The sequence below is a fragment of the Tetrao urogallus genome, assembly GCF_951394365.1.
Source record: "Tetrao urogallus genome assembly, chromosome: 6".
Classification (NCBI taxonomy): Eukaryota; Metazoa; Chordata; class Aves; order Galliformes; family Phasianidae; genus Tetrao; species Tetrao urogallus.
The window spans coordinates 45,428,231-45,444,184 of record NC_136819.1 but is presented as its reverse complement, the minus strand read 5'-3'; the positions used below and the strand labels follow the sequence as shown (position 1 = coordinate 45,444,184).

The 15,954-nt window shown below is 37.2% G+C and overlaps 1 protein-coding gene across 2 annotated transcripts in view; it reads right to left on the bottom strand.

Moving 5' to 3' along the window:
• Positions 1-15,954, bottom strand: part of UNC79 (unc-79 homolog, NALCN channel complex subunit) — a gene marked incomplete at both ends in the record, with an annotated part of 94,361 nt that overhangs the window by 49,875 nt on the left and 28,532 nt on the right. The window contains 14 exons of one of the 2 annotated variants that reach the window (XM_079537210.1): positions 1,830-2,116; positions 4,241-4,306; positions 5,335-5,514; positions 7,098-7,299; positions 7,726-7,907; positions 8,256-8,413; positions 9,552-9,700; positions 9,785-9,864; positions 10,254-10,395; positions 11,087-11,314; positions 11,855-12,076; positions 13,365-13,505; positions 14,182-14,305; positions 15,335-15,525. In XM_079537210.1, coding sequence (XP_079393336.1) covers positions 1,830-2,116; positions 4,241-4,306; positions 5,335-5,514; positions 7,098-7,299; positions 7,726-7,907; positions 8,256-8,413; positions 9,552-9,700; positions 9,785-9,864; positions 10,254-10,395; positions 11,087-11,314; positions 11,855-12,076; positions 13,365-13,505; positions 14,182-14,305; positions 15,335-15,525 — 2,352 coding nt within the window. The remainder of the gene's footprint in view (positions 1-1,829; positions 2,117-4,240; positions 4,307-5,334; positions 5,515-7,097; positions 7,300-7,725; positions 7,908-8,255; positions 8,414-9,551; positions 9,701-9,784; positions 9,865-10,253; positions 10,396-11,086; positions 11,315-11,854; positions 12,077-13,364; positions 13,506-14,181; positions 14,306-15,334; positions 15,526-15,954) is intronic. The other variant, XM_079537211.1, reaches the window with a different exon arrangement.

Here is a 15,954-nt window from a genome sequence, read left to right as displayed (position 1 = left end):
AGTCTCCTTCTCTGGACATATTAGAGACCTGGCTGGATTCCTACCTGTGCAATCTGCTGTGTGATTTTTCTTTAAAGCTTTATGTCCAGGAATCAGTAGTTGAATCAGATAATTTCAAGGACCCACAAAATCCTTGTTCCTGACACTGACAAAGAATGGTCATTGTCTAGGAAAGTACAACAGCAGAGCAAGCAAACTCCAGCACACCCTCTATCACCTTCCTGCAGTTTAAGTGGATATGGTGCTCCAGATTAAGTGGATTTGGATACTTGTCCATCTAAACAGACACAAATGCTTCATCCACATCATCCATTTCCTTCAGGTCTTCATGTTCTGATTTTGCTTTTATTACAAGAAAGGGATGGGTCTAATTTATGAACACAAAGCTCATCTCTCAAGTTTCCTCCTGAACAAGATGAATAATGTTTAGTCCCTATAAAATTCTCTAGTTTGATGCTTAGTTGCCTCAAATTTTACTGTTATGTGCATAGACCTAAACAGATAAATGCTACGTCTATCTTTGTGTGGCTACCCTGTTGAACAGATGACATATAATCACCAAACATGGTTCTTCCCTGCAGTGTGCCTTGTCCTCTCGGGATGACATAAAATTATATAACACAGTTAGGAAAAAAAATCATCCATACAGGAAAGACAGAACTCAGCCTTAACGCAGCACATAATGTAATGCAGATGTGTCTTAACCGAGCAGATCCATTTTTTAAGATGTCACAGGAAGATCTGGAATAAATAATGTTGCAAACACTGAGCAGAACTCAGCCTGGGATACAGAGCCTGAAATGGCATAGCTCGGCTCTACCCCCGCTGTACTTCCCCCCTGAACACAACTGTGCAACATTGCCACCATGTGGGGCAATGCTGAACTGGTTTCAAAAAAAATGCTGCTAGGGAGGGGAAGATACATGCTTTCAAGGACAAAAGCAGAAAGCAGCCCCACAGCTCGAGGAAAAAAAATCCTTCCAAAATACAAATTAGTGTTGGTGCCTGCTACATGGAGGAAATCAAAGAATCATTTGAGTTGGAGGGGACCTTATAAAGATCATCTACTCTGATTCCCTGTAACCAACAGGGACATCTACAGAAAAACTGTAGCCTACTGAAACTCCATTTCATTTCAAAGGAAGCAGGATTCAACTGTAAAGCTTTTCAAATAAAAATTGTGAATTCAGCTATGTTTCAAAGATGTTCAGAGATGTTTCAAAGACAGAGGAAAAGGAAGGTAGAGACTGATACTCAGATTGTGTTAACTGAAAATCAGATCAGTGTTGGTCACTGAAGTTTGGGTATCCAAACCTCAAAAACACATTAAAAAAACACGGAAGATACTGTCTAGATATCTAAATTACCACTGCCAGACACTCAATAAACCATAGCAGGCCTGAAACTACTTTTACACAAATCAGCTTCAAAGTGAGCAAGTGAGGAATTATTCCAATTAACAATATACAGCAATGATGCTCCAAGATAATGAATCAGGATGCATTTGCTGCTATACAGTATTGATTAAAACCTTCTATTTTGCCTACGAAACACCAACGCCTGATGATGCTTCATCACAAATAAAAAGAATATTCTGCAAGCATGAAGCATTTTTCATCCTAGGATCACAAACTGCTCTATCAGCAAGAATCAAGCCTTAGAAGAGCATTATGAGATAAGAAATTACAGCACTCTTTACTTTGAAAATGAAGAAAGAAGGCATTATTTTGGTATAAATGCAGCTGTGTTGAAATGGTGGTAGCAACAGGCAAAGAGAAATAGCAGGAGAAGAAAAAAAAAAAAAAAAAGCAATAATTGCCTTCACCTACTTGTGCTATTCCAGCAATAAAGGCATTAAAGCAGGTGGAAACACGCATTTTTTGTGGTGCAATCATGAAGCATCCTTCCTGCTGATCATAACCAAGCAGGACATACAGATGGCGCTTGACTGTGTTGAAAGCTTTAGCACTGCTGATGTCCGACTCAGCACTGCTTTCATCCTTTGCCATGAACTTCATTAGCACAGTGATCAGCTGGTGAACAGTCTGGTGATCAATCCCAGCATCCTCTGGCAGTAAGTCTTTTATTGTATTATCATTCTCTGGGGAGGGTTGTCCTATCAATTCAAGAGAAACATTAGTACCAGTTATAGAAAAACTGCAAAAAAGGATACAGGGTATACCACAAATTTCTTCCAAAGTTAATTGCTCCATTTCCACATGGATGAGGTCACACGAGAGAGGGGGGCATGCTTTTCTGAGGGCACTGTCCCACTGTTGCCTTGCTATCATGGAAAAATAGAATCACCAATGTTGGAAAATACTTCCAAGATCATCCAGTCCAACAGTCAACAGCACAATAATACCTACCATGCGTACCAAATTCCATTTCTCAGCTTTCCTGTGTTTAACAGAGCTGTTTATCTTCCCATCACAGAGTCATAGATTGACTTGAGTTGGAAGAGACCTTAAAGACTATCTATTTTGACAGAATCAAAGAGGGAAACACTAAAATTAAGTTTTTCTTACATCACTACTTTTAGTTTGCTCTGTAAATACTATTACTGCTAACAAAAATTTTTGCTAAAATGTATCAGATCGATTTTCTGATGTGTGCTTATACGTCTGTCTAACAATGAATAATTGTGATAAAACAAGCTGGTATGAAGCAGAATTACAAGATAATCTACTTGTACTCGTTTAATAATATATAAATCCTGTTAATTATTGGAAATAGCTCTTGTTGCAAGAACTGTTAAAATTGAAGTTTCTAGGAGAGAACCTACAAGCAAGATTAACTCAAAGTATGATCTTGTATTTGGATTATACAAAGAGTAGTTCTAGATCTAGAAAAAAAAATAGATGAGTATAAAGACTAGTTCAATCAAGCGGTATACAAAAAAATAAATGCTTTTCTGTAACAGATGTACAGACTGTGTTTAGGAGTTGGTTCATTTCTCAGAAGATATGCTCAGTACTGCCAATGCAAAGAGTTAAAAACCTTCAAAAAACAAAATTAAGATTTCAGAGAATTTATAAATGCTGGGCAGGAGCAGAGGGACAGCCGTTGTCTTCTAATTTTGAAGGCATCTGTGAAAACCTTGAATTACATTTTCAGATGTTTTTCACATCAATATTTACTGTCTACCTGCAATGTTTTATATGTATCTTTTGGTGAAAACCACTAATTAGGTGAGCCTGGAACTCAAAAGCTGAAAGTCTGAAATAACAAAACATATTTAACAAAATCACAATGGCTAACAATGCCTACCGTGAGACTGACACTTCTAATGTGACAAGTTTCTTTAAGCCCAGCCTATAGCAGATGAATGGTATCATTAAATAAGCAACATTCATTTGCTGATATCTCTCCTCTTCATACTATGATTTCATTTGCCCCTTCTATGAGTCAGTGACAACCTGTCTGTAATTCTGTAATGAACTGGTTGATTTCTAAGTCTCACTGGACTAGCTTAATAGTACTATAACCAGTGCTAATTCTGAGACTCTCCCAGTCCATTCCACAGCTCTTGGTCAACAGCCACAGTGGCAAGATTCTCCTGTTTAACTGATCACTGAATAAGACGATCAGTTCTGATTTTGAAGTTGTGTTGGCTGGAAATATTGCACTTTCTGAGGTGTTAATGTGAAAAAAGATGAATCAGAGGAATTTCACTTCCAATTGGTCAGTCTACAAAGGTCTCAGCCAGAACAAGAACTGTCAGCAAATCATAGTTGTTTAAAGACTATTTACTTACTTGAACCCTTCTGGATTAATTATTCAACGCACGCCTGACAGAAGGGCAGCATCTTCACAAAGAAGTTGACATTAAATACAAAATAATGGACTTACAGTGTCTGTAAGTATACAGCATGGAAAAGAGTAATAACTACAATCAAAAACATTATTCTATCCTCTCTTCAAAATCCAGAAGTCAAAGATCAGGCTGAACACACATAACCCATGGGGCCACCATACTAAAGATATGCTTGTTTTCAGGGGCAATGAAACCAGAGAACGAGACAATGGCAGCAATAGATGATTGCTTCTGAACAACCTCTCTCCAGACCTGAATTTCTAAGTATAACAAAGGCCAAATCTAGAACAAAACAAGAAATTACAACCTTTGGTACTACGTTGTGCCTTTTAGATAGCTTACAGCTTGCACAGGCTTTTCTCAGGAGCTAGCAAGCCAGTATTTCATTTGCCTGTGTCATCAAAGCATTCACTTCAAACCCACCTGGTGTTTGCTCTGGTGTTCCGCCAAGTGCAGGAGCAGACTGCTCGTGTCTGGTCAAGCTCACAGCTTAAAAAATTAAAAAGCAATGACAACAAACAAAACAACAACAAAAAAAACACAACTTTTTAAGTAAGTAGTATTCATGTCTTATGCTTCAGCATACATTCAGTACTAGCATATTTATGTTCATTTGCTCATGCAGTGTTGTCAAGGCAATGAGTGTAACCATTTGAAATGTTACTCCTGTGTTCAATAGATTTTGTACACCATGTTCTGTAATTCTAGTTCTCTCCATCATTCAGTTTTTTCTGGTGGAAGTGTCATCACACAGGAACACCTGTGCAGGATCAGAAACCAGTCAAAAAGGATTACATAAGAGTCCCAAAATACTGTGCTGCCTGGTTTGAAGAAAATAAATCATATAGCAGTTCACTAACATCCAAGTTTTAACATTTTATCTGTTCCTAATATATGGGTAGGAGCAATGCAAGAGGTCCAATCTGAATATAAGACAAATCCATGTTTGTAAAATTCTCTAAAAGAGTATGTTCAAGCTTTACTTTTGCTTGGAAAAATATGTGTACATTGCTTCATAGAGGCTTAAGATTTTCCATCACCTAGGCCCTTCTACACAAGCTGGCAGGAAGAATGCATTGCATGATATGATTTTGTAATCTTATTCACAAAGGAATTCTGAAGACATCTACATTTGATTCATTAACAGTTGTTTTTAAAATCCCTAAGCATATGCTGCATACACTGATGGGTAATTACAATGAATAAATTAGTAACAATTGAATTTTTCCATAAATGTATTGATTTTAGACAAAATCACTGTGTATTAACCACAATTAAAAATTAAGATGCATCCACAAACTAGTTTTGTAGCATTTTTTTCGGGTAATTTAAACAGAGCATAGATATAATGTTTGTCAAAATTCTTTGTCAAACTCACTAATAATATCTGAATACTGCCCAAATTGATCAGAAACCTAGTTTTGCTATCCTATTTGGAGAAATATTGACAATTCCGTTGTGTACCCAACAATAGGATACAATCCTAAGGGAGACAAAAACATAAATAGATACTCAACGAATTTTGGTGGTTAAGGTTTCTGGAAGGGAGAGCGCTCTCTTTGACTCCACTGGTCCCTTCACACTGTCCCTCAGGGAACGCACACTCTTCTGACGATTACGTGCGAAACGAGCCCTCTTGATCTTCCACATTGCTGCATCACTGAGGTTGGCGACATTTGTCCGGACAGCAGTGATAGCTTTGCAAATGCAATTGACCAAGTTAGGATTCATTCCACAGCATGGTGAGGCCCTAGTGCTGCCAAGTGCCAAATGCAACTGGGCCCCCAGTCCCACTGAAGTCAAGAAAGATTCATATGGGTTCAAGGGGTCCATCTGCAAGGAACTCATTTGCATGTTCTCCTTCTGAAATCCATGAAACCCCAAAGAGCTTAACTGTGCTAAAAAGTAATGGTGTCCCTTCTATCTTCTTTCTGGAAAAGAAGACTGGAAAAAGGTTCTTGGACCAAAAATCTAAATTTCAGGCTAAAGGAATATGAGGGGCTCCCTATTTAAAATGGCAGAAATCTCACAAGTATGATCACATTTAGTGCAGTCTTACCAAACATGGCATATAGCTTTGCCTCAGACTAACCTCATGTTCTGCCTACATCAATCATTGCGGATCTGAACAATTCTTCCAAAATTCTGTGAAGGTGATTATGCTTTTATAGTATTATTATTAGTAGTACCACTGCGTGTCTGAATGAAGTCTCTAACATTTTTCTATACTTATGTCTATCGTGCATTCAAACACTGAGGTTTATTATGTAAGTCACCAAATCCAGTGACCCGATCTCTTGCACTGCTTATGTCTTTCAGAGGCCATAGAAAGGCTCAAGAGAATCTTAACAAATATCTTTTAAGTCCACATCTGCAGCTAGAGGAGATAGAAACTGAGATTCCCTTCCCAGGTCTCAGCCTTCTGCTTTGGGTCAAGCTACTCACATACAAAGATGAAAATACTTCTGCAATTCTACCTACATTCATTACATGGATGCTGTAGCAGCACCTGGACTTTTTTAGGCCTTCATGCAAGTGTAGAAGAAGGCATTAGGCTGCTGAGGGACACATGGTGTCCAAACAGCTGTTCCCAACCTTCTTCGGGCAAATCAGATGGAAATAGGTGTGCCTCACAGTCCAACATTTAGTTACGGAAATTTTTAATTATTCAACATATTAAACAGTAATGCACAAATTATTTTTAGCCTCCACTAGTGAATGGAGAGTGGCATGGTATTCATCAAGAAATCTAGCATGAACAGGACAAATATTTACAAACAATTTTGTTCATCAGTACACGAACAGCCAACCAAGCACTGGCTGGGAGTTGGTGTACTTCTTTTGCTGTGCCCCCGTGCATTTGTTTATGTTCAAGGACCATGCAGGCTATCCCTGTGCAGACCATCACAAAACAGTGTCAGGTATGACGTAGACTTTTGAAAATAGCATGCTGTTAGCATAAAAACATACACAGAAGAACTCAGTGGGATAATAATGCAGTTTGCAGTTGAGCAGCCACAGAAACAGACCATGTTTAAAAAATTGCCAAGATTGGCAATCAAATCCTATTGAGAATAAAATATGAAGCCCAAAGGTACAATGAAATATAGCCTTGGCTATATTTAGGCAGTCAAAAAGTGCTCTTTGAGTTATTCTCTTCTAGCCTGAAAGTTTCAGATATCTTACACAAGGGAGACCTACACCTCCCTTAGACCCTTCCAAGCAGCTGAAATTCCAGAAGCTCATAAAAGGTGGTCAGATTGATTTGGACTCTGCTTACTTGTTGGGAAAGGGAATTCTTTGTTGCAGTCCAGATGAAGCTGTGCTTCCAGAGACAAGGTCTCAAAGCGATTCACAAAGAACTCCCAGCTCAAAGCTGGAATATCCGCTTTTAGAAAATGAAGTAGCAAAAGCTTACTGAGAATTGTGGGCCTGTCCTTGACAACTGTGTCAAACTGGAAATCAAGGCAGAGACAAAGACCCTAAGGAGGAAAAAAAAAAAAACAACAAAACAGTACTGAGATGTGAAGACTATAAGCTTTTTTTTTTTCTTTTTTTTAAAAGCAAAAGCATGTCAAAACTCTAATTTCTGACTATTTGTATAGGATAAAGGTTTAGGTCCTCTTTTCCCCACTCCTTTAAATGAGGACTAATGCTTCAACTATCAATGGAAAAGTTAGGTAGGTAAGGAGATAAATTATATTTAGAAAGGAGAAATTTCCAAGGTTTTGAGGAATACAAAAGCATGAGCAAATGTTCTGCCCCACTACACATTTGATTCAAAAACCCACAAGGATTGTTTGAAGAAGTTCTAGTAATGACTGTGATGCTGTACACCTGAAGCATTCCAAACACTGGGTGAAAATCCAGATTTTGTTTGAATGCCTTTTTCCATACAATGAAACTACCTGTAAAGCTGGCCTCTTTATGGTGTCAAGTAATAATCCAGCTCTTGTAGCTACTGCTGGGTTGACATCTTCCACAGCAGTCAGGAAACAGCAGAATGCATGAGCCAAAGAGTACTTCAGTAGGTGATTTTTTGTCACAGAGTGGATATCCAAAAATCTGCACAATACGGCCACCTTCTCCACTGTAGCAGCCCCCAGAGAAAGAAAATATGAATATTAACTTAGGCAATGGCTTCTTTATGTCTTTTGTGTTTTGATTAATACACCTCTCCTAGAAGTAAGCATATTTTAGAAAGTTACAACAAAAATAGCTGGGAGATGTTATTGTGATTCTGGTTTTGCTTTGATTTTCCACAATGCCTTATGTTCTCCCTTATTCTAGTGCCATTGTTTTGCACCACACTACCTCCCAAGCTCTTCAAACTAGCTAAAAGATAATCTTCCATTACATGTTTCCTCACTGGCAGCAGAGAAAGCTCTACCTCTTCAGGAAAGCAACAAATGTCAAACAGTATGTTTTCCAGGCCTACCTGCTTCAAACCTCATCTTCCAATCTTTGCTGTTGAAATTGCTGTTAATGATTGTCCAGAAAATGTCAGCTCCGTGAGGAAGTGAAAGTGCATGAAGAACCAGTGGGACTGCCAGGGAAGAAAGCTGAGAGAACTCAGACTTCACAACTCCCCATAAGCTGGAAAGACCAAAAATATGAAGACTGTTTATAGGAGCTTTCTCTTTACATCTTTACTTTGAAATGTCCACGCTGTATTATTAGTGGGAATGCACTAATTTTCAGTAGAATCTCTATGAGCTGTCATAGACCTTCAAGTGAACACTATAGAGTTGCTTATACGTGAATAGAGCTACTTGGAAGTCTTTAAATTCAACATTTTCTCTTGAAAATCCAAGTCCAGATATTCCTTACATTGAAACACTTCAGATATATCAAAACTTTAATTCATGGCATTTGAGCCACATGAACTGTCTCGGCATCATGAATTATGTGCATCCTCAAACTACTGAGATGTAAAATTCTTTCTGCAATATATATTTTTTGATAAAGTTTTCATTGTAGGTTTTTTTGTTTTCTTGGAAAAAAAAAGCCTTCTTGAGATAATATAAAAGAGAAATAACACTGAGATTAAGTCAATTGTACACTTCATTTTCAATCAATTTGGGCCATCAGTATGAGAGTTGTAAGACTACGCACCCTCATTTCAACAGTGGACTGGGTGGTCTCATATTTGGCTCCTATTCAACACTTTGCTCTCTTCTTGATGAAATGTTTCACTACCAAAGTGTGATTATGGCCTGAAGGAGGATTCAGACAACTACTGGAATTTGAATCCTATCTCTCTAGAAGTATAGCATGTCAAACTGATAAAGTATAGCGAACTGAGCAACACCAGAACTTGCTTCCAAGCAGATGCAGGGCAATATGAAATGCTTATCAATGTTTTACTAGATCCCAATACTTTCCCATTTCTCTGGGGAGAAAAAAAAAAAGAAAAAAAAAAAAAAAAAAGAAAATAAAAACACAACTTAAATCTTAATTACTTTATCTTTTGTCCAGCTGTATGATCACCTCTGATAGGGCTAGAGATGCTCAAGTAAATATGGAACTGTACAAGGCAGGGTATCTCGGTTCTATATGTAACCTCATAAGGGCACATTAGATAGAATATTTACACGGCTTCTTAACCTTTCCCCAGTTCTGTAGCACACTTCCTTAATTTTCCCTATTAAACCTACAAATTCTTTGCAGTCACAATGAATGTTTATTTGGGAATCAATTAAGTATGAAGATAAAATGTGTAATAAAAGTCTACCTTGAAATCAGCATGTGATCTTGAATATAAGCAAGAAATTGTGGATGGTCCTTTCTTGCTATATACAGGCATTCTCCATGAAGACAAAGAATCTTCAGACAATTCAGCATGTTAAAAAGAATGTCTGGTTCTTCAAATCTTGACATTTCCTGTGTAAGCAGAGGCACCACTCTCAACACAGCAAAACCACTTAAGGGAAAACTCAAGCTAAACAAACAAGTAAATAATTTTACCTGCAGTATAGTGTATATGAGCTTCAAGGTAACTGGAAGTTGCTGATAACAAAATTTTCTTTCTGTATCATTCTTTATTGCTGTTGAAAATGTAAGTTACATAAACTGTTGTTAAAGTCCTCTCATTTGTGGATTCAAAGTGAAACTAAAGAATGTGAAAGTAATCAGAAGCAAATTAATTCTTGCCATACTAACACTGACATCAGTAAAGTTACAACTGCACAGAATTTGGCATCGAATGTTTTTGTTACTTAATATGTTCACAAAGCCAACACTTTCTGAGTCAAAAACACCTACTACTAACATAATACAGTCTTCTGTTGATACGCTGAAAGAATAAAATGTGTGAGAAGAAAAGTGACTACGTACTGTGGCTTCTGAAAAACTGCTTCAAAACCTCGTATTCTGTATGAATGAAACATTTCTTTCAAGGCCTAATGTAAATACTCAGTCTTCTCACCAAACCTACCAGTATTTTCCGTGGTTTCTGTGTGATTCCCTGGGTTTTCTCCATGTTTTGGTGCCGATTTGTCTTCCTCTTCTCCTTCAGTTCCTATAATAAACTCAGGTCTAGTATACAGAAGACTATCCTCAAGGTTATCTGTGGGCTCCTTTAAGAACATAATAAGTTAAATTCATTTCTTGATGTTTTCTAAATACATTAGGCCATATCTTGCTGTTAGTAACATTTTCTGTGGATAAGCTGAGCCCAAATGAGTCAAAGATTGTCTAGCTTCCACGTAAACTTGTGTATTCAAATTATCTGTGCATCTAAATTCCTGCATCAGCAACTTGATTCTGGCAATAAGATCATGTTTCAGACATGGATTTAATCACCCTTAATAGCTGCATATTGGAGCTGAGGAGTATCCTCAGGCCTCTGGATCCACTAAACCTGTCTTCTTTTCTGAGCATTTTCAACAACCAAGCAAGAACTAAGACATTTCAAGTTGCCTCCTTCTATTCAAAATCATTAATTTATTTGAAAGTATCTACTCTTATCCTTTAAAGGAAGATGAAAAACACTAAGTATTAATGTTTCACATTTTATTTAAAACAGTATCTTCCAAAGTGGGCAGCGTTGACAGGGACAAGAGTTCACACTGAAGGAATATTGCCATCTTCCCTGTGTTCTCTGAATAAATTCAACCTTAGGAGATTTTAAATTCAGAGGTGTTTTTGCTTTAACTTCTTAAATGTTCCACACCAAAGATCAGTGCAGCTTTGCTCCCTTGTGCACAGTGTAATGAGAATAACCAAGAGGAGTTTCAGCATGCCAGTAATACAGGTTATTGTACTTACCACTAGTCTGATTTCTTCTTTTGGAACAAGTTGTTCCAGCAGCTCAAAACCCAGCTGGTAACACAGAATGCTGGACTGACACAGACCACATTCAACTGCTTTTTCATCTTTCTGACATGTGTGAGAACCACCCCACGGTGCCTGGAACACATTGTTTATGATGGATATTATATCTTTTGAAATGCTGTTCTCTAAGCCCAGAGTGACACCATCATCCTGGAGTTCCATCTGAAAAAGTGAAAAGAGTAAGGATTTAATATTTCTTTAGAAACCACAGCCCTAAGTGTTCTGCCTATTCCTACATTTCTTCCAATGTTCAAGCCCAAGGCTGAACAGCCGGAGTAAGGTTTTGAAGGTAAATAAACAATTTCAAGTACAGGACAATTAACATTACCTGGAGACTATTACTCAAAACAGTTGGATCTGAATTTTCAATGTATAACTTTAGATAACCAAAAATTATGCATCTAATCTAAGCCTGTCAACAAACTTCTTGTAGCCTGTAGAAAAAGCACATCTCCTAAGGAAAGCTCATTTTACTCATATGAGATGCTTAACACAATGTGGAGATGTCTACCTTCTCTTCATTAACCATGAACCCTTAACTCTTGTACAGGTGAAGGCACATGAAAGCTATAGAAAAATTTAAATGCCTTATATTTTGTCATAGTCCCTCATCAGAAAGGGTCTCAATACAGGATTAGAGAGACAAAAGTGACTACAGAACTTCAGTGTCCCTTACTGTGGGTATTTTTCTTCCAAGAGTACCTGCTTCAAGATGAGGTCGAACATCAAAATGAAGCAATTAAGATTCATTTCATCATCCTCACAGTCAAAATCAATTGCCTTCCCACTAGGATGCCCAAAGTTCTTGAAGGGACTGTGAAAAGGACTATGTATAGGACTTCGAAATGGGCTCTGGAAGGGGCTTGGAAAAGGACTCAGCATGTTGTGCTGAACTCTGCGACCAGGGTCAGAAGCAACGCTTACCTGAAGACACATAAAGTAAACATGTTCAAATGAATACTAAGCATTTAAACAATCTTATTCTATACGAGACTAGGGAAAATGTCAAGAATATTGACAGCTTTACTATTCCTTTTGGTAGCTTTTATTTTTTAACCTGCATCATCATAAACAAAACAGAAAATTGGTGCTACTAATAAAGTGACCATCAGGTTACACTGGCTTGCCCCAGGGATATCAGCTTCAATAGCAGGAAGCTAATAGAGAATATCTCAAGACAATAGCATAATTATGGCTATACCAAGAATATGAGTAGCTGTAAATGAAATAGGCATAACAACAGTAAGATGTGCATTTCTGTACGAATTTATGTCCACACCACCATAGGCCCCTTACAATACTCTCAGAACCTCTAAGAGTTTCAAGGAAAAATATGGTTAGATTACATAAGGACTATCTTTAGACCAGCTAGGGTCTGGATTACTATATCATCCAATTTTTCTATTTAGTTTATAAGTGGTCATGAACAAGTTGTGTAAGTGCTCTCTGCTGAGCTACATCGGAATGTAGGAGGACTACACATGAAGTATCATCAACTGCCTAGATGCTGTAGGTCTATAACCTGAAGATATAATCTTTTAACACTGTTTCTTCTGTCCACAAAGCACTTCGTAGAAGATGACTAGAAAGTTAGCCCCATCAGTCCAAGTGTGTTAATGCCTACATATTTGTAAATATATATATATATATATATATATATAAATATATATGTATATTAACAGATCATAAGCTTTTGACAAATTAATTTTCTTTATAGAAATTTTTACATTTGTTGGAGGGGGAAAAATACAGGCAAAAAAAAATAATTGTTCTGTAACCCCTCCCCCCTCCCCCCCCCAGATCATCCTAGCCCATCAAACATGTATAAAAAAAAAAAATTAACTCTGGGTGACCAGTTGTCCATAGAAAACATTGTTAACAGACATTAAAAGCAAATGAAAAGAATGAAAATAGTTGGAAAATATACCATGACAAACACTCAAAAAATATCCCATCTGAGTTCACTGATGAAAAACTGCAGTTAATTCCTACCTGCTTTATTATCACACTGACCACTTGACAGAGAGGTATTACTGAAGAAGTCATGTAAATTTTATTTCACTCTCAAAATTTGTATTGGGGTTCCAATCAAATGTTGCCATATTGAAAAACGACTTTAACTCTTCACATGCGTTCTATTAGGATAACTGTTCAAAGAAAAAAACAAAAAAAAAAAAAAAAAAGCAGGAGAAATAACCATAATAACCATTACCCTCCGAGCTGCAACATTTCCTGCCAGTTCACTGACTCTAGATTTTCTTTGATTTGCTAATTCCTTCACAGAATTAACTCCATCAGAAAACATGCTGATTAGTAACTGAAGAGGAACAACAATGTCAAGTTCAGATAACACCTGAGGAAAGACAACAAGTAAAAAAGAAAAAGAAAGATAAGTTTCAAGATTTATAAAAAATGCCATATATTCTATAAGAATATAATGCCTTATATTCTATAAGCATATTTATCACATGATCCTCAGATCAGCAAGTTGCATGCATTTAATTTTGGAATACAGTGAGGTGAGCTGTGAATTTCAGGTTTCTATTCAAATCAAGGCAAAAGAGAACTGTCAAAAAAAAACACTATTTTCAAAATATTTGATCACACAGTGCTTGGTGTACATTGAGATCAGTTTTATGCACAAAATGTTTCTGTGAAGCAGAAATATTAAACATAGTTGTACGAATAACTATTTACTATCTTGATTATTACCTAAAATAGAATTCCTATATTTATTCTAAGAATTCAGCCAGATTGCCTACAGATGCCAATATACTGACAACATTGGTTATCTACCTATAACTGTGGGAATATCACCACCTACTTTGTCACCTAATATAAGTTCATCCAAACTTGTCATAACTGTTAGTAGGAGCAAGAAAAAAAAAAAAAAAATCAAGAATACAAGAATCGTACTTTACTTGAAAAATCTGGATACATGATTACATGTATCCAAATAAATGGCCACACGTATGGATGGCATGTATCCAGATAAAATGGCCTTTGCTGACTTATTAAAAGACACTTACATGCAGCCAAAGCAATGCTTGCTCTTGCACAGAGGCTGGATACCCTGTGAATCGACAGCTGATGAAGCCAAACATCTCTTCCATGGAGAAAGGGAGAGGGCAAAGTTCAATGTCAAACATTTTGCTGAAAAGTAGGACAAAAGTAGAGCATCACTGAGTTATTATAACATGTTGTTATGGTAAGGTATAACAGAAAACTAGTAAAAAGGCAATCTCTCAATTAGCACTCGTGATGCTTCTGGAATCTTATTGCCATCCTCATTCTCCAGAGGAGTTGAGCTACGGTGCTGATGCCATCCATTCTGATTGAATCATATCATAAAATCAATGAATGGCTTGGGTTGGAAGGGAACTTAAGACTATTTATTTCTAACTCACCTACTGTGGGCAGGATTGCACCCACTACACTAGATCAGGCTGCCCGTGGCCCCATCCAGCCTGGCCTTGAACACCTCCACAGCTTATCTGGGCAAGATGTTCTAGTGCCTCACCACAGTGAATTTGGTGATGCACTTCAAGAATTTGCATCACATCTTATATTATGCCCAGTTTGATTTGATTTCTACACTCAATGTATAGAAAAATTTCTCATCTCACCACTCCATCATTCCTTATTCTCACTAAACATGTTTTCATCAGTCTGTGCAAATATAAACTTAAGGTTAGTTTCAGAGAAAGTGTGAAGCTTTGCTGTCAAAGGCATACGGCTAATATGGAATTATGACTCCAACAGTCACCATTCTTATTCTGGTAATTTTTTGTTCAACAGGAGAAGATAGCAGTTAAATCAATATAAATCAACTATTTTTCAGTGCCAGCTCTACTAATCACCAATATTTCTCCTCAACAGCTAGCCAGGAGGAAGATGAAGCTTCTTCCACCATGCCAAAGGAAGACACTGAAAGTGTGCTTTGCTCAACGAAGAAGCTGATTCAAGGATACAAAGAACAATGAAATGAAACTTTCCCAAAAAAGTTTAGATTAAAGTCTAGTCTAAATACAATTCATGAAAAATTCAGAAGTATTCACTCACTACTGTCTACTGCACAAAGTCTGAATGACTTCTTTATTCATTTTCAACATTTTATTTCACTAATACCTTCAACAATCAACATATGTAATAATAAAATGGTTTCTACAAATGTCTACATACCTTAATACTTCTCGGAATTCTTTCAGTTGATTATCAGGCACTTCTGTCCTTATAGCTTCCAACCACTCTGGCATTATACATTCCCACACTGGCTGGTTTATTACATTGTATGGAATCAAGCAAAGGATTCGATTCAGGCCTTCTTTTAATTGGGTCACAGCGCTACATGATTTGTCCCAGTATCCACCAACCTGTGGGTATTTTCAGGAATTATACTGATAACCATTACTTTGAATCCCATATAATTAGTCCAGCACAAGCACCAATTTGCTCAGTGTGTTGCAGCCAAGAAATCATGAGGGATGAGCATCCATCAGCCCAAACATAGCATTCAGCTATGGTGACTAAATTGGTTTTTTTCCTCTCTCATTTGAGCCACAGTTCGAAAAATGACTGTCCAAAATTTAGAATAATTTTGCTCACTTCCAGGTCATGACAGAGAATATCTCACTGACTACAGTTTTCAATGAAGGACAAATTTGTTTGCTCAAATTTGTACCTTCAATTATTTGCTCTGGGCTATCAGCTACAGTGCAGGATCTTTATTTTGAAAAGCTTGGTCTGAAACACGTCTTTGGCTCTTATGGTTTTTATTCACTTGTTTTGCTTTTATTTCTTTG